This window comes from Thamnophis elegans, chromosome 12, assembly GCF_009769535.1.
Source record: "Thamnophis elegans isolate rThaEle1 chromosome 12, rThaEle1.pri, whole genome shotgun sequence".
Taxonomy (NCBI): Eukaryota; Metazoa; Chordata; class Lepidosauria; order Squamata; family Colubridae; genus Thamnophis; species Thamnophis elegans.
Window position 1 is genome coordinate 33,240,677 of NC_045552.1, and position 21,279 is coordinate 33,261,955.

Sequence of the window (21,279 nt, forward strand, 5' to 3'; positions counted from 1 at the left end):
CCGCGTTTCTGGGACAATGCCAGCTGTTCCTGAGTTTGAGAGCGGAGGACTTTCCCACTGACCGGACGAAGGTGGGATTCATTATCAGTTTGCTCTCAGGCACAGCTGCCCGTTGGGCTACCCCCTTGTTAGTTCAGCAGAGCCCTTTGTTGGATGACTTCCAGAGCTTTTGCCAGTACTTCAAATGGATGTTTGAAGATCCGATCAAGGGGGAAACATCTGCTAGAAGTCTAAAGTCACTGCAGCAGGGGAGTGGTTCGTTGCAGGACTATGTGATGGAATTCAGGCTGCGTAGCCAGGATTCTACGTGGAATGAACCAGCTCTAATGGACACATTCCAGGATGGATTGTCTGAGGCCTTGCAGGATGAACTGGCAAGGGTGGACAGGCCACCGACGTTCGACGCGTTGGTCCATGTGTGCCTCTGGATAGACGCCCGGCTGCAGAGGCGAAGACCTCGCCGTGCATTCCAGGAGACCATCAGCATGCCGGTTCAGCAAGGGACTGCAGTGGACTGGGAGGAGCCCATGGAGTTGGGTGCTGTCAGACCTCGAGTGTCACGGACAGAGATGGACAGACGACATGCGGAGGGATTGTGCTTCTACTGTGGGGATCTTGGACACCTGGCAGGGAGCTGCCCCAAGAAGAACAGAAGGGTTGCACAGACTGCAGCCGTCCCTCAGCAACGCACTATCAGGTCGGACAACCAGCACGTTGGTGCGGCTGTGATACCCCGTTCGCACAAGATAGTGTGCGTTCGGGGGGTGTGGAGTCCCAGGGCGGAGGCCCTGCCGAGTAAAGTAGAGAACTCTGACCCTGCAAACTCGCTTCCACCTTGGACTGTTCCACCCGTTGCAGCCTGCGCTGCCGTTTGTCATCCCGTGAGCATGCAGTCTCTGATACGGGATGCGCAGCGGGGTGACAACTGTGTGGAGCAACAAAAGGCGGAAGTGGGGCCAGCGTCCCCATGGACTTTTGAAGTGTCGGGGCCGGCTCTATGTTCCCGCAGGGCACATCCGTTGACGGGTGCTCGCGCAGATTCATTGCATGTCTGGGTCAAGACATTGGGGGTTTGTTCGGACGTTGCGCCTGGCCTCCCGTCAATTTTGGTGGCCCCATCTGAAAAATGACGTGCAGAGGTGCGTGAAGTCATGTGCCCAGTGTCATTGGGCCAGGTCTACAAGGAGAACTCTGCCGAGATTCCAGCCTTTGTCGACTCCGGTCCCCGCAACACTGGACTTTGTCTCTAGGTTCCCAGTGGGGTGTCAGTGTCTTGGACTGTGTTCTGGGGAGGCCGTCACCAACCCTTCTGGGCTGCACTCCGATCATCGAAACCGGGGGAAGGGCTCTGCGGGAGGGGATTGCGTGGTGGCTCGGCAGGAGTCAGTAGAGCTGCCGTCAACCTCCAACGGAAGGGGGGTTGGTGGGTCGGCCTTGCAGAGGGTGGAGGACCCTGGACAGGGTGTTAAGGCTTGGCCGAAGCTGGTAGAGGTGCCATCAACCTCCGACGGTAGGGAGCCTGGTGGGTCAGCCTTGCAGAGGGTGGAGGAGCCTGGACAGGGTGTTAAGGCTCGGCCGAAGCTGGTAGAGCTGCCATCAACCTCCGACAGTAGGGGGGCTGGTGGGTCGGCCTTACGAAGTGTGGATGACCCTGGACGGGGTGTTGACACCGTGAAGGGCGGAAGGAAACAGGGTGGCCACTGAATATCTAAGGAGTTCCGATTCAAGGGGGCTATGCCTCCAGAGGTTTGGGATTCATGAAAAAGGCACCAAGGGAAATGAGTGCGGGTCATCTTGTGGACACGTCATTCCAGCCGCATGCAGACCATCGGAACCCGGGGAAAGGGCCCTGTGGTGGGGGATAGTGTTGTGACTCAGCAGATGTCTTCTGTGAGTCTTTTCAGGATGCAAGATTAACACTGCAGCTGGGGCTCGTTAGGGGCATATTCTGGTGATAAAAGGACGGATGGTGCCACGCCCTGGTTGCAGGAGTCAATGTTCCTTGGTTCGTTCAACATTGATTGATCATCAGTCGTGGTTTATGTAAGATACACTTGGAAAAGTGCTTTGTTTTCTGTAACCCTGATTCAAGAAGACACTTGGAGAAGTGCATTGCTTGTAAGAGTTTTTGTTTGGTATTCTGTTATCTAGTCCAGTGTTTTTCAACCTTTTTTGTGCAAAGGCACACTTTTTTCATGAAAAAAATCACGAGGCACACCACCATTAGAAAATGTTAAAAAAATTTAACTCTGTGCCTATATTGACTATATATAAAGTGTTTTTCCCACGACACACCTTACACTATGTCACGGCACACTAGTGTGCCACGGCACAGTGGTTGAAAAACACTGATCTAGTCAAAGATTTTATTTATGTTATTTTTGGGGTCGAAGCCAGTCTGAGCCGAGAACTGATAAAGAGAGTTCCTTTTAAGTTGTTTGCCTGTCGTCTGTTTAACGAGTGGAGAAGAGGGGACAGAACAGGTGAGTATATACTTTTGGCAATATAGTGTATCTTTCATGAGTGGGAGGGGGTATACATTTTCTAGGCAAATCCCATTAAGGTTCTTGTAGTTTACACATAAACAAAAAGAGCCATCTTTCTTTTCTCTAAACTATAAAGGTGCGGCCACTCATGTTCTAGCTGGCTCTAAGAACTCCAGTTTAAAGTTTTTGTCAATAAATTTACATAGTTGCTCCATTTCGCGTGGGGTCATTGAATAAATTTGGGGTTTGGGGAGTTTTACCCCTGGGAGGATCTCAATGCTACAATCAGTAGTATGGGGGGGGGGGCAATTTATCAGAAGCCTTTTCACTGAAAATGTCTTTAAGGTCCCAGTATTCTTTAGGGATTTTCTCTTCCCCCTCAATTTTTTCCTGTGCTGCAGCCGCTAGGTTAGGTTCAGCATTGGCTATGTGGGAGACCATCCCCTTGCCCTCCGGGGGTTTAGTGGAACAGATGCACAACCACCCTTTCCTCCAGTTCACGTGTGGGTTCTATTTACATAGCCAGGGTAATCCTAGTATGAGGGGCCAATCCATCCCAGGTGCAACGATGAAACTTAAGGTTTCTTGGTGATCCTCCATCCACATATCTACTGGTTCAGTCAGGAGCCCCCCCCACCAGCTATTGACCCATCCAACTGGCAAAAGGCAATGGGCACTGTCAAAGTTCTCAGTCTTAAGCCCATTTTTTCCACACCTTCCGGGCTAATTATGCAACGTGTGCATCCAGAGTCTAAAAGGCCCAGCATTTTTGCTTGGGCTCCAGTAGAGGGCACTTTAAGTTCTACTGCAATGGTCATGGGGCCCGACTGGGGACTTACCAGGTGGTCATCATCGGAGTCAGTTTCTTTTTCCCCCAAGAGAAAGGAGGGTTCTTCTTCCCCTTGGTTGGGAGGGAATTCTTCAACAGGATCCAATCCCTTTCATGGATGAGTGCTTTTGTTTCTCAGGCTGTTTGTCTGGCTTTCTCTCCCCAGCGGCAGATTTTTGAGCAGCAGTTCACTGCTCGGTGCCCCTCCTTCCCGCAGCAGAAACAAGCAGTAGACTGGGGCTTGCTTGCAGACCAGCTTTTTCCTCCCTTCGGAGCTCCTTTGGGGGGGTTGGGAGGGAGAGTTTTACCTTTCTCATTATCTTCCCGGTATTTATCCCTGGCTAGGTCGATCTCCACATCTGCTGCCAATTCGTACCAGCGTTGCAGATTGTGGGGGAGGGGCTGTTAACAGTTCTGGTATATATCTTGGTTGAAGCCATCCATAAAACTTTGCATCAGAGCCTCCTCCGACTATTCCCGCATATACACCGACAGTTCACGAAACTCTTGGATGTATTCAGCCACTGAATGTGCTCTGCACATGGACGCACTGGGAACAGGCTCCCCCTGTTCCTCTGCCTCACTGTGTCAGACTCTGGAGGCTCCGGAGGCAGCATGTAACTCCCAGATGGCCCTGGCCCCCTCTCTGCCTCTGATGCAGAGCCCTCATTCAAGCTTTCCCCAGACTCCAGAACTGGCCCATGTTCCTCCCCAACCTCCTCACTGTCCAACTCTGCTGCCAGCTCTGCAGGCCACTGGCGAACAAAAACACTCTGTGATAGACTATTGTGCTTAAGACCTCAGGATTTTAACATCAATTATTTTTTCCCCAAGATATAGAACAGTCTTATTTTATGTGCTTTATTGAATAGAGAACACTAATGCAGAAGATTCTGGGTTCAGTTTAACCTTTTCATTGCTGGGTTTACTGTTCTATTTTGTATTGTGAAACTCAAATGAACATTTATCTATACAGGTGGTCCTCTAATTATACCCACAATTGAGACCAGAATTTCTATTGCTAAGCAAACACTGTTGTTAAGTAAAATACCCGGTTTTACAATCTTTTTGCCATGCTTGTTAAGAGAATCAACTGTTAAGTGAATCATGAAGTTGTTAAATGAACCCAACTTCCCCTTCGCTTGTTGGAAACCAGGTAGGAAGCTTCATATGATCCTATGGGATGCTGCACTGCATAAATATATGCCGGTTGCCAACCACCCAAATATTCATCATATGGGGTTGCTACAATGGTTGTAAATGCAAGGACCAGTTGTAAGTCACTTTTTTCAGTGTCATTGTAACTTCAAAGGTTTGCTAAATTAATGTTTGTAAGTCAAGGACTACCTCTAATTTAGAAAAAGCAAGTCTTCCTGTGTAATGTTTTTAAACTTCAGCAGATTTAGGATGTATGGACTTCAACTCCCAGAATTCCCCAGCCAGTGTCAATAAATGTTCAATATTGATGTCAATTTTATTGTAGTTCCAAATCTTCAGTAATTTTTTTGAAAATATAAAATGAAGTCTCCTAACCATCATTTATAAAATAAGTCAAACTCAGTGATATAAAATTATACTCTTCATGGCATCTAATAAATTGCAATACCAAAAATGCTTTGAGTGATCTTTTGAAAGAGATCTAAACTGATACATTCTTTGGGGGGCAGGGGAGAGAAACTTACAATAAGCAGAATCAACCTGGAGAAGCTCCTATCCAAACAAGAAGAAGGAAGAACGAAAAAGAAAAGAAGAGGGTAGGGTAGGAGTAGGAGAATAGAGCTGGGAGGGACCTTGGAGGTCTTCTAGTCCAGACCCCTGCTCAAGCAGGAGACCCTCTACTATTTCAGACAAATAGCTGTCCAGTCTCTTCTTTAAAACCTCCAGTGATGGAGTACCCACCCCTTTTGGAAGGAAGCCCTTCCACTTGTTAATTTTTTTCACTGTCAGGAAGTTTCTGCTTAGTTCTAGGTTGCTTCTCTCCTTGATTAGTTTCCATCGTTGCTTCTTGTCTTGCTTTCAGGGGCTTCGGAAAATAAGTTGACCCCCTCCTCTTTGTAGCAGCCCCTCACTGTGGATCTTTGTGGCAGTGAAATTCTTGGGTGGGCACACATTTTGAAGGAGAGGTAAAGCAGCTGAGAATTGGTCTAAAAATATTCCTGGCCTTTCTGCGCTATAAATACATGTCACTTGGCATTTGCTTTTTTAAAAAAAGTGAATTATATCTGTGACATCTCTCACAGAAGTCATTTGATGAAGCTCTGATCAATAATGGTGGTGTACCACCACAGAGAGGGTTTAGGAGATTTTCACTCCAACCCATCAAAACAATGTTTCTCTGCTTGTAATATGTGGGAAAAGGGCTTCCTGAAAAATATATTTGGTTGATCTGTCCCTGCATCTGCATTTCTGCTAAAAAGCTATTTTTTTTAGTTTTTTTCAGGAATTGGTCTCTAAATTGACTGAAGAAAAGAGTAAAGATATACTCAATTCAGCTGTGACTCCATGGGCACAATCAGTTATCTTAACAGTAATATGGACTCAAATTTTTCTATTTTTTAATTTTGCATTTATTCTGATTTTGTTGCATATTTCCCAGGCTAGTTTCAGTCTTAGCATTTTTTGGTGGACTCTTCTCTAATAAGAACTAACCAAGCCTGATCCTGCTTAATGTTTCAGTATCTAATTATTCATTCAGTATTACTCAGCACTTTTCCCTACTAAGATAAATGTCATCACTAAAATAATAAAATAGGTTTATACACCAAATCACCAAGTTGATAGACAAATATTACACCTCAATTGGGACTCTTCCACCATTCCCTTCCAGTGTAGATGGGACTACAATTCCCTTCACCTCCCTTAGTGAGCCAGTTTGCTTCATGTTGATAGGAACTGTAATCCCAACATTTGGTATTTGGTTGGTATTAAATTTGTGGGTCAGCATCTGGTGACACGAATCATATCAATACTGCTATTTTAAAACCTCAAATTATGTTATCAAGATTAAGCTTTAAGGGGCAAAGTAAGTTTTCTGTACCTAGCTCCAATTTGGTTCCAATCTCACATTGATCTTCAAAAGCTAAACAGAGTTGGAATTAATGCTTCAACAGGGCACTAGGAGATATTGAAAGCAATAGCAAGCCTCTTTCGTAGTGTGGCCAAAAAAAAATTGGTATCGTATCTCTAGAAGCCAAGAAGCTGTGCTTAATATACCTACTTTTATTTAGAATATTTCAGGCATCTGGTGTTATGGATTCTGCTCTCCAAATGCTGAGATAATCATGGAGACACTAGTGATAATGTGCTCGAGACACTTGCTTATTTTTCAAAATTAGGTATGCAACTTGGCATTGGACTGTGTGGTCCAACATGATGCGATCAACAGGAAAGCTTTTCCTGTATTTGTCCATTTAAATGAGCAAGAGCAGAGTTATCTTTGAAGATAATAATGTGGCATATAAATCCCTAACATCAAATGCATTGGATTCCAGAATGTGTTATTCTATCGTGCCCCCTATAGGTCATGAGCTGCAACTGCAGATATCAACATGGACCAGCTCTTTGAGCAATAACATTTCCCCAACTTCTGGCACTGAAGGCAAAAATTGCACATTAATGGAAGTACTAAAGTTACCCACTCAAATGCTTTTAGATGTGTTATAGACTTGAGAACAGCCTGGCCAACTCATACTTGGATTGTGATTCAGGGCTTGCTGTGTGGTAGAACTGTTAGTCTTATGAATCCTACCAACAACCAGAAAAGGTTAGCTGGTTTCTAAATCCTCCTTTTGGTTTGCTCTTCCACACAGTGCAAATGCCTCACTGGGAAGGGTGAGACTGGAGAACTTTGGAGATAAATGAAAACCACAACAGTGTTTTGGAAACCCAGAGAACAAGGATGGAAGAAAGGTCTCTGTGATGCAGCCCACCTATCAGGTATATAAAGCCCAAGATTGCATGTGGTTTTCTCATGTCTTTGTAGCCTCCTAGAGCCCTACCAACCCCAAAGTCTGGAAGATTGTGATGGTATTCCATGCTTTTTTGTAGGAGAATCTATGCAAAAATGATGGTGTAAGCCCTTAAGTGTGCCTTGCTCCTTCTATCCACGCTTTTGTTTGGGTAATCAACTTTCCCCATTCATGCAATTGGCATTACTAGCAACTTCTATTTCTTTCTTTGCCATATTTCCTCATCACTTCCTCCATCTTTCTTCACTCAGACAACCTATGAAGAAGGAACAACTTTTGTTATCATATTGATGTTTTCTCATTTTCTTTTTCATTGTTTATTTTATTATTTTGTTATTTTACTTATGTTTTGTTTATACTTTTTTATTCCTTTCTTCCTTTTTATTGCTGTAAGCTGTCTAGAGTAGCTCCACAGTGAGATAGGAGACAAATAAATTTAATTAATAAATATTTGGAAGGTTTGGACCTTCTGTCTGGGTATCTGTGAAGAAGCAGTAGACGGGATATGGCAGAAGATCTGACAATGACAATATGATGTGGACAGATGTTCTAATTCTTTCCCATTTTGTGGTTCGAAAATAACAAAACAATGTCTTCATGGGTATCGGAACATGAGACAGAAGAGAGTACAAGAAGCCCAGTCTTCTCTATAGCTCTACTCTGCCTCGTGGCAGTATCAACTCCCATCTTCCTGGTTGGCTTGACAAGTCCAGCCTCTGGTCACCTTGGTGACAATTCACAATACCACAAAGTCTGAAAAAGCCCTCAGTTTGGTTTCCTTCTATATCTCAAGAGCAAAGCACCCTGTGGAGACCCCTCCAAGCTATTTCTGAGAGTAATGACTCTTCTTATCACCCATGAAAGGGATAAGAGCAGGCACTGGGTCGCTCCTTCTGCCCCCTGGAAGGTTCTGTGGGCAGGAATATCAGAATAAGGACATGAGCAATGACAATAGTTGCAACAACAACAACAACAACAGTACAGGTACTCCTCAACTTACAACCATCTATTTAATGACTGTTCAAAGTTATAACACCAATGGGAAAATGGTCACATATTCAAAATTCAGACACTTGGTAAGTGGCATGTTCAAGTAATCCTCAATTTAGGACCACAATTGAGCCCAAAATTTATGTTGTTAAGTGAGAATTTGTTAAATGAGTTTTGCCTCATTTTACAACATTTCTTGTCACAGTTAAGTGAATCACTGCAATTGATAAGTTAGTAACCAGGTTATTAAGCGAATCTGGCTTTCTGATTAACTTTGCTTGTCAGAAGGTCCAAAAACGGATCACATGAACTTGGGACACGGCAACGGTCGTAAGTATGAACCAGTTGCCAAGCATCTGAATTTTGGTCATCCTTTAGAATGGCAGGACTGTCATCTAGCTCATGTAAAAAATGCCAGATGGAGAAGGCGGTCTTAACTGTTTCTTCTTCTTCTTTTGGTTAACCCTTGCAATCTGTTTTACACAATTCCATTTGCAGTGACTAATAAGGTATTTGCATGCATTGCTGCAGCTGCTTTTAATTTCATCCTTTTGCGTAGCATCTGCCTCTGGTCTTCCTCCTCACAACGTGTATATCTGTATGGTGCTTTTCCTTTATGTAATGAGTATTCTTATAAACCATGGTAATTCATTCTTTTCCAAACCTTACTTACTGCCTTATGTTCTTTTTTAAAATCATGCAGTTATTTGTTGTGCCTTTCCCACAATGGTATTTTATAACTGCTTTGGAAGCACAGTGGTCAAAAGAGAATCCTAAAAAAGTGTGTTGTCTAGATAGACAGAATATAGATTTTATTCATTTTGGTTGATGTAAAAAAAAACAGCAAGGAAAAATGTGAAAGAGAGAGGACAATACCTGTGAGTAAAGCTTCTTGAGTAAAATCTCTATCTAAATCTCAAAGGGGAAGCCCAAATGAACAAACAGAATCAAAAGCCAACCCTCCAGATCTTGCCTCTGCCTTTTTGTTTTGCCATCCTTGAACATCTTCTTCGTGTGCCTAATTTAGTTTGCCCATTATCAGTTGTAAGTACTGATAAAGCCTCTTCTGTTTTTCTGATAAAAAAAACTCTGGTCAGTTTTAGAACCAATCTGGCATCATGTGGATAGGATCCAAGGATACCTTTTCTGGGATGGGGGCGGGGCAGGACAGTTAGTCTTGGGTTATCTACTCATGATGCTCTTACAACTGTTCCAGTTTAGCTGCATGTATTGTGTTGTAAGTGTTTAATGCTTGAGTGTGCACACTGCATTAAATTGTAACATTGTTTAATAACTTAAAACCAGTTGTTTAACAACCATTCCAAATTACAACAGTACTGAAAACATGACTTAAATGGACAATCATTTATCTGAAACAGTATAGGGTCTCCTGCTTGAGCAGGGGGCTGGACTAGAAGACCTCCAAACTCCCTTCCAGCTCCCTTCTATATTGATTGGTTGAAAATTGGTCCTTGCAGTTACAATTGTTGCACCCGTCCCCAAAGTCAGATAATTAGATTTTGAGCACTTGGCTGCTGGCACGTATTTATGATGGTTGCCATGTCCCTGTGTGGGTCATGTAATGTAAAGGCAGATAAATAAGCAAGCAAGCAAACAAACTTTCCCCAATTGCAGTGAGGAAAATGAAGAAATCCCCAGGCTGGAGAGGGAGGTCCGCGCCCGGCCCTTCTCCGCGGGGCGGGAGGCTCTCCCAGAATGGAAGCGGCCCAGCCGGCGGGGTTAAAATTAGCACGGCGCGTCGTCCCGGCGCAGCTGCCCCGTCCCGTCTTGTGTCGCCTGACGCGCCCCCCTCGACGGCTCTCTGCTCTGGCCGCCCGGAGAGGGAGCGGGGCGGCGGCGGGGGCAGGCGAGGGCTCGGGCGAGCCGGTCCCGGCCACCTCACAGAGGCCGGACAGCGACACAGCCGGACCGGCCGGCGGTGGCTCCAGACGACGCTCCGTCGGGCGACACGGCAACCCGTCCGACGGCCACCAGTTGGTGAGTATCGTCTGCCGCCGTGCGGGCTGGGAGTTCGTCTCCAGCCCCGCTCCCTCCGACTAGCGGGGGGCTTCTGCTGGGCCTGGCGGGCGCGGGACGGGCGCGGGCGGTTCACAAGCGCGCATCTCCGGCCCGGCGGGTTCCGACCTGGGTTTGGGCGGAGAGCGGCGGCGGGGGGGGGGCTGGGCTTGCGGGGGACCCCCAAACTGACTGCAACTTCAAAGGGAGACGGCAGCCTGGCTCAAGCCGCCGCCCCTTCACCTGCACCGATTTGGCCCCTTAGCCTCTGAGTTCTCCCCCAAATGGGTTGAATCCTCAGATTGGCCAGAAGAGCTTCTGCCCCACGATCCCATTAAAGGTAGAACGAGGCAAAGTTAACCGACGTGAAGCCATTTATTGCATGAGGTGGGATTCTCTGAACAGATTTTCTCCCCCTCTTAAGTTTCCACGAGGGCTTCGCCGTCTGCTTGTTTTTCCAGCCAGGTCGGGATTCTGCCTCTTGGCTGGATTGCACCTGTTGAACAGAAGGCTGGATCACAGCAAATGCCCTGTTTTTTAGTTGACCTCTTGCCCTTCCTTAGGGTTGAGCAGTTGTGGTTTGCAAGTGATAGCTTTCAGCATAAAGCACTATGCAAGCCTAGTTACAGGTGGTCCTTGACTTGCCTTCAAAGTTATAACAGCACTGAAAAAAATGACACAGCAACCCCAGAATCCGAACGCTTGCCAATGACGGTAGCAGCATCCTGGGGTCATGTGATCCCCTGACAAGCAAAGTCAATGAGAAAGGCAGACTCACTTAACAACCATGTAACTACAAGTAGTCCTTGACTTACAACCACAATTGAGCCCCAATTGTGGTTGTAGGTCAAGGACTATCTGTATTCAGCAAATCCATGATTAGGCAAAGCACCATGATCATAATAAGTGAATCTATCCCATCTATGGAGGCTTGATGTGGTCACCATCTCCCCAGCCTCATGCCATCACCCCTTGCCTTCAACTCTCCTTGTTCTTTCAAACCTTTCCCTGCTTCCTCTGGTGCCCTGTGACCATCATCCCATTATGCCACATAAATGGTGAGTTATGCAGCTCCAGTCCACACAGGTGCACGCACTGGGCCCTACTGTAGATATGGAAACATTGCTAAATTAGACAGGAGTAAAACTGACAAGAATCCAGTTCTAAAGTGTTAAACACGTTTTACTTGCAGAATCCTCAGATTAACTGATTGCATTTCAAAAATGCTGAGCATGAAAAAAATCCTCATCTGTATTTTGCTGTTCAGCTAAGAAACAACATGCCTGAATTTTCTGCACTGTGCTTCTGAGTTTAAGAACTATCAATTTCCCAAGACCACGAGAGATCTTTGTGGATGATCTTTGTGGATGAACAGGGATTTGTTTATCAGAAATTTTGTCCTATCCAGCATCTTCAGCTTTGGTAATATTGAATAACTTGTAAAATGTTAGAGGCTAGAATCACTGGAATTACCAAAATGTAATATAGAATAATATAAATAATAGAGTTGGAAGGGACCTTGGAGGGTCTTCTAGTCCAACCCCTGCTCAAGCAGGAGGCTCTATCATTTCAGACAAGTGGCTGTCCAGTCTCTTCTTAAAAGCCTTCAGTGATGGAGCACCCACAATTTCTGAAGGCAACTTCTGTTCCACTGGTTAATTGCTCTCACTGTCAGGAAATTTCTCCTTAGTTTTAGGTTGCTTCTCTCCTTGATTAGTTTCCATCCATTGCTTCTTGTCCTGCCTTTTGGTGCTTTGGAAAATAGGTTGACCCCCCCTCTTCTTTGTGGGAGCCCCTCAAATATTGGAACACCGCTGGCATGTCACCCTTAGTTTTTCTTTTCACTAGACTAGACATACCCAATTCTTGCAACTATTTTTCATGTTTTAGTCTCCAGGCCCTTAGTCAACTTAGTTGCTCTTTTTTTAAATAATGGGATGACTAATATTGGATGCAATATTCCAAGTGTGGTCCTATGAAGGTTTTATAAAGTGGTACTAACACTTCACATGATCTTGTTTCTTATCCCTCTTATGCAGTCTATGATTGCATTGGCGTTTTTGGCTGCTGCCGCACACTGCTGGCTCATATTACAGTGCAGGGGTGAAATTCAGCCGGTTCTGACAGAACCAGTAGAGGAAATTTTGAGTAGTTTGGAAAACCAGCAAATACTCCCTCTGACTGGCCCCAGAGTGGGGAGGGAATGGGGATTTTGCAGTATCCTTCCCCTGTCATGCCCATCAAGCCATTCCACACCCACCAAGCCACGCCCACAGAACCAGTAGTAAAAAAAAATGAATTTCCCCACTGTTTCAGTGATTGTCCACTATGACTCCAAGTTCCCTCTCATATGCTGCTTTTTGCATTTAATCTGTACTTGTACATTTGGTTCTTCTTGTCTAAAATTCCTCTGTTGTTCCCAGAGAGATTGAAGCAAGCATATTTTATTGCTACACAAAATTTGGCTTCTATTCTGTGGCTCAGAATAGATGTTTTTCCAGGTACAGGTCATCCTTGGCTTACAACCACAACTGGAACCAGAACTTCCATTGCTAAGTTGGTTAACTTAGGTGGCGCAGTGGTTAAATGCAGCACTGCAGGCTACTTCAGCTGACTGCAGTTCTGCAGTTCGGCTGTTCAAATCTCACCGGCTCAGGGTTGACTCAGCCTTCCATCCTTCCGAGGTGGGTAAAATGAGGACCCGGATTGTTGTTGGGGGCAATATGCTGACTCTGTAAACCGCTTAGAGAGGGCTGAAAGCCCTATGAAGCGGTATATAAGTCTAACTGCTATTGCTATTGCCTGATTTTGTTATCTTTTTTTGCCATGGTCATTAAGCAAATCACCACAGTCATTAAAGGAAGTGCATGATTGTTAAATGAATCCAGCTCCCCCATTGACTTGCTTGTTGGAAGCCCTCTGGGAAGGTTACAAACGGTGATGAGAACTTGACTCCAGAATGCTGCAACCAGTGTCAGTCCTTGGGGGGACACTGCAACTGTTAAGGACTGGTTATAAGTCGTGTTTTTCAATCTTTTCACAACAGGTTGAGGACTATCAGTACACTCAGCTGCTTATCCCCCCATCCCATCCCATCCCATCTCCAAGAACTGGATCTTTCCTCAGGCAAAAAGAATTACACCCAAATCAAACATGGCACTCATGGTCCTCCTTTCGATTAAACCAAACCTACCCAATTCCTGCAACTAGTTTTCATATATTTTATCCCCTAGTCATCGCTGTTACACAGTTGGCTGGGAATTTTGGGAATTGAAGTCCTCATGTCTTAAATTTGTCCAAGTATTTTCTTTACTTTGTATGGAAATGCTAGGGAAGCCACCTGAAATACATTTATTTATTCATTCAGACCCTAGAAACTGCATTGTGCTTGCATGTAAATAGCATATGCTGGATTTGGTACTTGTGAACCAGCTGTGTCTCACCAAGAGACCCCTGACCAAGGTTTCAAAAACTATGCTTTATCCAAATCATTAACCCAGCAACTGTGTGACTCTTAGCTTCCAGCACAGCACCATTCACAATGAAAGTCCCCCTCAAGAGACAATTCAAGATGAGCCTGCTGGATATCACCAAGATGTTTTCCCTGTTCCAGCCCAGCGAAGATGAAGATGGGGACAGAGAAAGACAAGAGTTGAGTGTAGCCGTGTCCCAGGACAACTACCAGCTGTTGGACCAACTGTTGCACCAAGAGAGTTACAAACGGGTCATCAACAGTCGGAGTGGTTGGGGGGTGCCAGGCACTCCCCTGCGCTTAGCGGCATCAAAGGGCCATGTCAGGTGCGTCAAGGTGCTTCTGGACCACGGAGCTGAAGTGGACAGCTTGGATGTCAAGGCCCAGACGCCACTATTTGTTTCTGTCAACAACGGGCACCTTGACTGTGTGAAGGTCCTCTTGGAGGCGGGGGCCTGTCCTTCTGGGAGCATTCACAACAACTGCACCCCACTGCTCACGGCTGCGAGAGAAGGAGCCCTGGGGATCCTGCAGGAGCTGCTGTCACACGGGGCAGACCCTAATGTCAAACCTCGAATCCCGGAGTGGGTGGCCAACTCTGTGGCCTGCTGTGGACCTTTGTATTTGTCTGCCGTCTATGGTCACCTGGAATGCTTCAAGACTCTCTTGCTGTACGGGGCTGAGCCGAACTATAACTGCTTAAATAGGAACATGGTCACCCGAATTAAACACCCCAAGACTCTCCTGGAAGTCTGCTTGAAGCATGGCTGCAGGGTGGAATTTGTCAAGCTCCTCATTGATTTTGGTGCCAATATCTATTTGCCTGGCATCACGATGGAGAAGAGCTCAGCAAACTCTGAAGTGCTTGAGCTGTTGGCCAGAGAAAGAGGTAACTTGTCTTTTATTTTTATTTAATACAAGGTTATGCAGATTCTTAAAATCTCCCTCCTTCTCCCTTTCTTTCTCTCCTCCCTCCCTCCCTCCCTCCCTCCCTTGCTCATTCCATACATTACCTATCACATTATTTGATTCTGAGGTAAACAATACTACACAAGTTACATAACATGAATACAAAAGAGTCACACAAAACAATTTAAGTCACAAGCTAAGAAAAAAACAGACAGACAGACATATAGCTAAATCTACATTCACAACAACAGCATTCCTTATTGCTTTCCATACTTTTATGTATGGGGTAAGCACAAAAAGAAAAACTGATTTTCTTACAGCCTACACCCTTTCTAGAAATTCTGCCAAATGGTTTTGCATCAGTCACAGCTCAAGAGTAACAAAATTATGAGTGTTTGTCCCAAAGGTGTTTTTCCAAAAGGCAACCAGACTTTCTTGCTTCTTTTCTTGAAAATGTTTCACTTCTCATCCAAGAAGCTTCTTCAGCTTCTTGGATGAGAAACAAAACATTTTCAAGGAATAAACCAAGTAAGTCCAGTTGCCTTTTGAAAAAAACACCTTTGGGAGAGCTGTGACCTGGATGTTGGAGAATCTCCATAGCCATTACAAACCTTGGTTGCTCTGAGTTCCAGGTGAATAGGTTTCTAGGGGTCCTGGGATGAACTTTAAGGGTGGGTAGTACTTTTTCTTCTTCCCCCCCTCTCCCCTGCAGCTCATCCTAGATCTTCCAATGTTCTCCAAGGTGACCCTTCTTACCTTCCTCTTTCATCTCCAGTATCAAGAGCCGAGGTGGCGCAGTGGTTAAATGCAGCACTGCAGGCTACTTCAGCTGACTGCAGTTCTGCTGTTCAAATCTCACCGGCTCAGGGTTGACTCAGCCTTCCATCCTTCCGCGGTGGGTAAAATGAGGACCCGGATTTTTGTTGGGGGCAATATGCTGACTCTGTAAACCGCTTAGAGAGGGCTGAAAGCCCTATGAAGCGGTATATAAGTCGAACTGCTATTGCTATTGCTATCTTTCATTATTTCACATATTTTCCCCCCAGGAAACCTATTCTGCCTGGAGCAGCTCTATTCCATACCCAGAACAGTTAGGTTTCAGGCTGGGCACAGACCAATACCACAAAGCATGTATGGTTCTTTGTTCTTAATTTCTACTGATGACCTTGAAGGCATTACAGGGAGTGAAATCTTTAGCAGCGTTAACTATGCAATGACAATTACCACCTCTCTCTCTTCCCCATTCCCTCCTGCTGTTCCAGCATTGCCCAAATCCTTGATGTCTCAATGCAGACTGGTAATCAGAAGATTTATGAAACTGGAGAACCATCCTGAAGCTGTGGATCAACTGGACATCCCACTAGTGCTGCTCAGCTACCTCAAACACCATGTATAACAGAAGATCAATGCTGAATTGCCCAGGGTTACCAAGTACTGTAACTGGATAACCAAAAAAGAAAGAAAGAAAAACACTTCTAAAAATTGGAACACTATGTGTGGTGGTTTGCTTGAATGAAGTTGATGGTGTGTGTGAAAAATAATGCAGTAGCTAGTTTCCCAATTTAGGGAATCTTAAGAAGTGTGGACTTCAATACCCAGAATTCCTCCAGCCAGCATGCTGGCTGGGGGAATTTTAGGAGTTGAAGTCCACAATATTAACAAATTCACCATCTTAACATTAACAAATTAACTTTACATTAATATTGACCAACTAAAATGGATTAAAAAATATCTCACTCTCCTGGTGGACGACTGGGAAGAATCAAGCTTTATTCTTCTGGTTTTGTTTTTTTTGAAGATCAAGCTCTGTTGCTCTAAAGCAGAGTGTCAGGGTTCCAAATAGCATCCAAAAGTAAATCAGAGTCCAAGGCAAAGTATTGCTCAAAGTTCCAATTTATTAAGAAAGCCATGTTGACACATCTGGGAAAACCCGAATCTGAAAGCTTCCTGGTTTTCCCCACCCAGTTGAAAGTTCAAGATCTTGCCCCCACACCCACAAGTCCATCACATGGCCCAATCTTCCACTGCTATGCTGGCAGTTCCACCCATCCAGTTCCCGTCAGGTGCACAGTTGCAGAGGGAAAGGATGACCTTGGTTTTCTAGAAAGAATTTTGTTTTGGCTACACAGTAAATAACTCCATACAATCCCCCCTCCCATTTTCCCACAATAGAAAATGCATAGTAGAATAATAGAAAGTGTGGCAGGCCAAAGATCCAAAAGAAAGATGGCTGCTGGTCTAACAGAGATTCTCCACACCAAGGTTAACAAAAGGGCACATTTAATGAAGAGATTGCTTTCCACCATCATAGAATTGAAACCCCATTGCTTTTACCAGGACAGGGATGTTTTAGGAAGAATTCTAAAATTCTTTGGTCTTTAACTGTGACATTCCTCTGTTTGGACTGAGCTACCATTTTCATCTGTTTTTGTCAGGCTCTAAAACCTAAGAAAAAAATGTTGAGGTTGTTCTAAAGTTTCCAAGAGCTGACCTAATTAATTTACGAGCCTCCAGACAAAGTTCAAAGAAAACCCATTCATTTATTAGGATTAACGTCTTGGCACAGACTTCTGTGGAGCTGAAACTAAATCCCACTTAATGGCGTCTGAACTTTACCCCTGTGTCCCCTCCCCTCTGCCTGAAATCATCAATCACATTCTCCAACAGGACGTTATGGCAGGGTTCTGGACATGCACATTCACATCCCAGTTACAGAAATATGAGACTTTTTACTCTGGCCATTTTTCCCCCTTCTCAAGTTGATAGTAGTCATGGAAACGCTTTAGACGTTGACATCCGGCTCCCCTCACTTCCTGAAAGCGACCTGTGTAAAACAAAGCAATTTGAGTACAGGTGTATAACCTAGGGATGTGTCCCTCCCCCAGGCTTGCTTGGATTTTCTGCATGGAATTCTGCTATAAGGCGATCAGCCCGGATATTTCTACTTTTCACCCAAGATGTGTCTGATAAGGGGTAGCCCTTCCACTTGATTAAGTATTGGAGTTGTCTCCTGTGCCATCTTGAATCAAGGATACATTGAACTTCATAGTGGGTTTGGCCCCCTATGATCATAGGGCCCAGGGGCTCCCAGGGTAGTGGTCTCAGAGTGGATCCAACCACGGGTATTAGAGGCTACTATGAAATGCTGGGTGTATCTTCCCCAACAATTGAGGCAGTTTCAATTGCACTGTGACTGGGTTGATGATCTTTACTATGGGGAATGGTCCCATAAACTTTGGCCCCAGTTTCTTGCTAGGCAGTTTTAATCTCAAATATTTTGGGGAGAGGTAAACTTTCTCTCCCACCTGGAAGGGCCGTTGTGGAGCCCGGTGTTTATCTGCCTATTTCTTATAGGTTTGTGCCGCTTTAGCCAGTGCCTTTTTGACATTTTCCCAGGTCGCTTTCAGCATCGACATCCAATCAGTCAAGCTGACTGAGGAGGGGGGAATCCCTTGGATACTCAGGCATTGGGACAAAGTCCATACTGCTCACTATTTTGAATGGTGTGAGTCCTGTGCTACTGTAAACAGCATTATTGTACGCCACCTCAGCAAAAGATAAAATGTCTGCCCAATTGGACTGCTGATAGTTCACGTAGCACCGTAGGTACTGCTTCACCATGGCGTTCAGTCTCTCTGCTGCCCAATGGTGCTCGGATGAAAAGCTGAACTAAGACCCTGAGATGATCCAATGGACTGCAGGAACTCCCTCCAGAATTTAGCCATGAATTGGATCCCTCTGTCTGAGATAATTCTTTGAGGTACTCCATGCAGTCGGTAGATATGCTTCATGAACAGTTTAGCCAGCTTGTGAGCCAAGGGTAATCCACTACAGGGTATAAAGTGTGCCTATTTAGAGAACAGAACTATTACAATCCAAATCACCGTTTTCCTTCTTCTCTGAGATTTTGAGCCCTAAGTAATCAATGCTTTTTATGCTCATTCCACAAGTTCAGAGATGCCTTTTTCGGGCCTTCCAACCCCAAAGGTAGGCCATTCTCCCTCACAAAACTTTCTGAGATCATGTCTGCTCCACTCAATGCCATAGTCTTGGGACATATATCCTGCCTTAAAGTTTTTTTTAACATACATTGTAGGAAGGTAAGGGGGACACTTGCACCACCACCCATATTCCTCCTGAGGCACCAGACACAACAAATAAGGGTTGAAACCATCACATGTCCGACCCAGGGTGCCAGATCGACATGGTCACCATAGGGAACCGCAGTAGCCACTTCGTGCATGCACTCTCACACACTCTAGACAATCCTCCCAAAACCTTCCACCTAGCGAGGGAGATCGGGCCTTGCCTCTGGCTCAACAAGGAGTCCGGGCCTATAGGAGTCCCCACAATACTTGCTTGGGGGCTTCCCTCCTGCGGTGCCGGCCGGCCTTAGGGTCCTGATCTCAGGTCCTTCTCCAGTGGTTCTTGGAGTTGCCAGCCGCCGCTGTCGGAGCTCCCCGTCCCCAGAAAGTCCCTCGGAACAAGGGTCCATTGGTACCAGAGAGGTTCCCCTTGACAGGACAAGCACTGACACCGGGGTGGGCGCTCCAGAGAGTCCCAAGACCCCTCAACGTCCCGGCGGAGTCGCCAGAAATGTTGCAGCAGATTGAGGCTTTCGGCACAATGCTCAAGAAAAACGGGAAATTTGTTTGCAAGAAACTCATATTAAATCAACCGATCAAAAATATTTGATTAACCCAAGACGTGGTCAACATTTTGTAGCTTCTGCTATGGAAAAGAAAAATAGTATAGTTATATACTTAAGAAAAGATATGAAAGCTGAATTAATTGAAGCAGATCCCCATGGAAGATACATTGCGTTAGATTTGATCTTAGAAGGGAAAAAGACATTGATTTGGGGAATTTATGCTCCTAATCAACAACAAGATGGATTCTATAGAAATCTTCATGCTAAATTAGTACAGTGGGATTATAGGTCTTGCATACTATTGGGTGACTGGAATGGTCTTATAGATACTAAGAGAGATAAGAAAATTTCTCGCCCAAACACTCAGATGCGAGCAAAGTTACCTAAATCCTTTTTTGATATGATGGATGACTTTGAACTGAGAGATATCTGGTGAGAAAGAAATGCAGAAGAATATGACTTTACCTTCTTTTCTGATAGGCATCAATCCTTTTCTAGGATTGATTTTATATTAATCACTAATGATTTGCTTTCCAGGGTGAAGAAGACAAAGATTGCGGCTAGAGTTTTTTTGGATCATAACCCAGTTTGGATGGAGTTGGGAGGGGTGGTACAGGCAAGAAGGTCTTGGAGATTGAATGAAAACTTATTTAGATATGAAAAGTATATCAATGATTGTAAAAAACTGCTAACAGAATACTTTGTTTTTAATATGAATAAGGGTACACCTATGGAATTCGTATGGGATGCAAGCAAAGCGTATATGAGAGGAGTGTTGATAAATATAAATAAATCACATAGACATAAACAAGGGGTAAAACGAACAGAATTGGAAGATGAAATTAGGAGGAAAGAGCTGGAGTTAACATTGAACCCAGGGGATACAAAGGTTAAAGAAGCAATTACTATATTAAAGGCTCAATTTAATATGTTGATTTCTGATCAGGTAGCTGCTAGTTTGTCATATGCAAAACACAATACTTTCTGCAACGCAAACAAACCTGGTAGATGGTTAGCTTATCAGATTAGGAAAAAACGGAATTCTCAAAACATATCTAAATTGATCTACAGAGGGAAGGAGGTGTTCCAACAGGATGAGATTCAAAAGGCATTCCGGGAATTTTTTACAGAGTTGTATAAGGGGGACAAAATCAACGGTCTAGATATAGAGAGATATTTAGATAAAGAGAAAATACCCTTAGTTAAAGAAGAGCACAGGCAAAAATTGAATCAACCAATAACCTTGGGGGAAATTTTACAGGTAATTAAGCAGTTAAAGGCAGGGAAGGCACCAGGCACAGATGGTTTGACAGTGGCTTACTATAAAAATCTACAGTTAGAAACGGTAGAACCTCTTAGAGAATTATTTAATAAGATTCAAACAGAAGGTAAGGTGCCTCCATCTTGGAAGACAGTTTTTATATCTCTGATACCCAAAGAAGATCAAGATATTACTCAACCAAAAAACTATAGACCTATCTCATTACTTAATGTAGATTATAAAAATTTTACTAAAATACTAGCAAACAGGTTAATGTTGGTTATTCAACAATTGATACACACTGACCAAACAGGTTTTATTCAAGGGAGACAAATGAAAAGTAATGTAAGATTAATTATTAATGCATTAGAATATTTGGGAAAGAACAATCAAATTCCTGCTGCATTCATATTTCTGGATGCTGAGAAAGCCTTTGATCGAGTTAATTGGCAATTCCTGTTGAAGACATTGCAAAAAATGCAAATAGGAGAAAGTTTTTTACAATCAATCAAAGCAATATATCAACAGCAAATGGCTCAAATCATAGTCAATGGAAGTTTAACAGACTCTCTTCAAATTGGAAAAGGTACAAGACAGGGCTGTCCCTTGTCCCCACTATTGTTTATTATAACTTTGGAAGTATTGTTGAATAAAATACGGGGCTTGGATGGTCTAAAAGGAATTAAGATTAGACAGC

General features: G+C 44.4%; 1 protein-coding gene across 4 annotated transcripts; it reads left to right on the plus strand.

Annotated features, from left to right (window-relative positions):
- Window positions 1–5,159: 5,159 nt before the first annotated feature.
- On the plus strand, window positions 5,160–16,417 carry ASB12 (ankyrin repeat and SOCS box containing 12). Of its 4 annotated transcripts, XM_032227149.1 has the most exons (5): window positions 5,160–5,842; window positions 7,125–7,251; window positions 9,909–10,271; window positions 13,808–14,650; window positions 15,933–16,417. In XM_032227149.1, the coding sequence occupies exons 2-5, from the start codon at window positions 7,173–7,175 to the stop codon at window positions 16,064–16,066; spliced, it is 1,419 nt and encodes a 472-aa protein (XP_032083040.1). In that variant the 5' UTR covers window positions 5,160–5,842; window positions 7,125–7,172; the 3' UTR covers window positions 16,067–16,417. The 4 variants fall into 4 exon arrangements, with proteins under 4 accessions (XP_032083040.1, XP_032083041.1, XP_032083042.1 ...); XM_032227150.1 differs by having other exon boundaries at window positions 5,160–7,251; XM_032227151.1 differs by lacking the exon at window positions 9,909–10,271.
- Window positions 16,418–21,279: the final 4,862 nt, after the last annotated feature.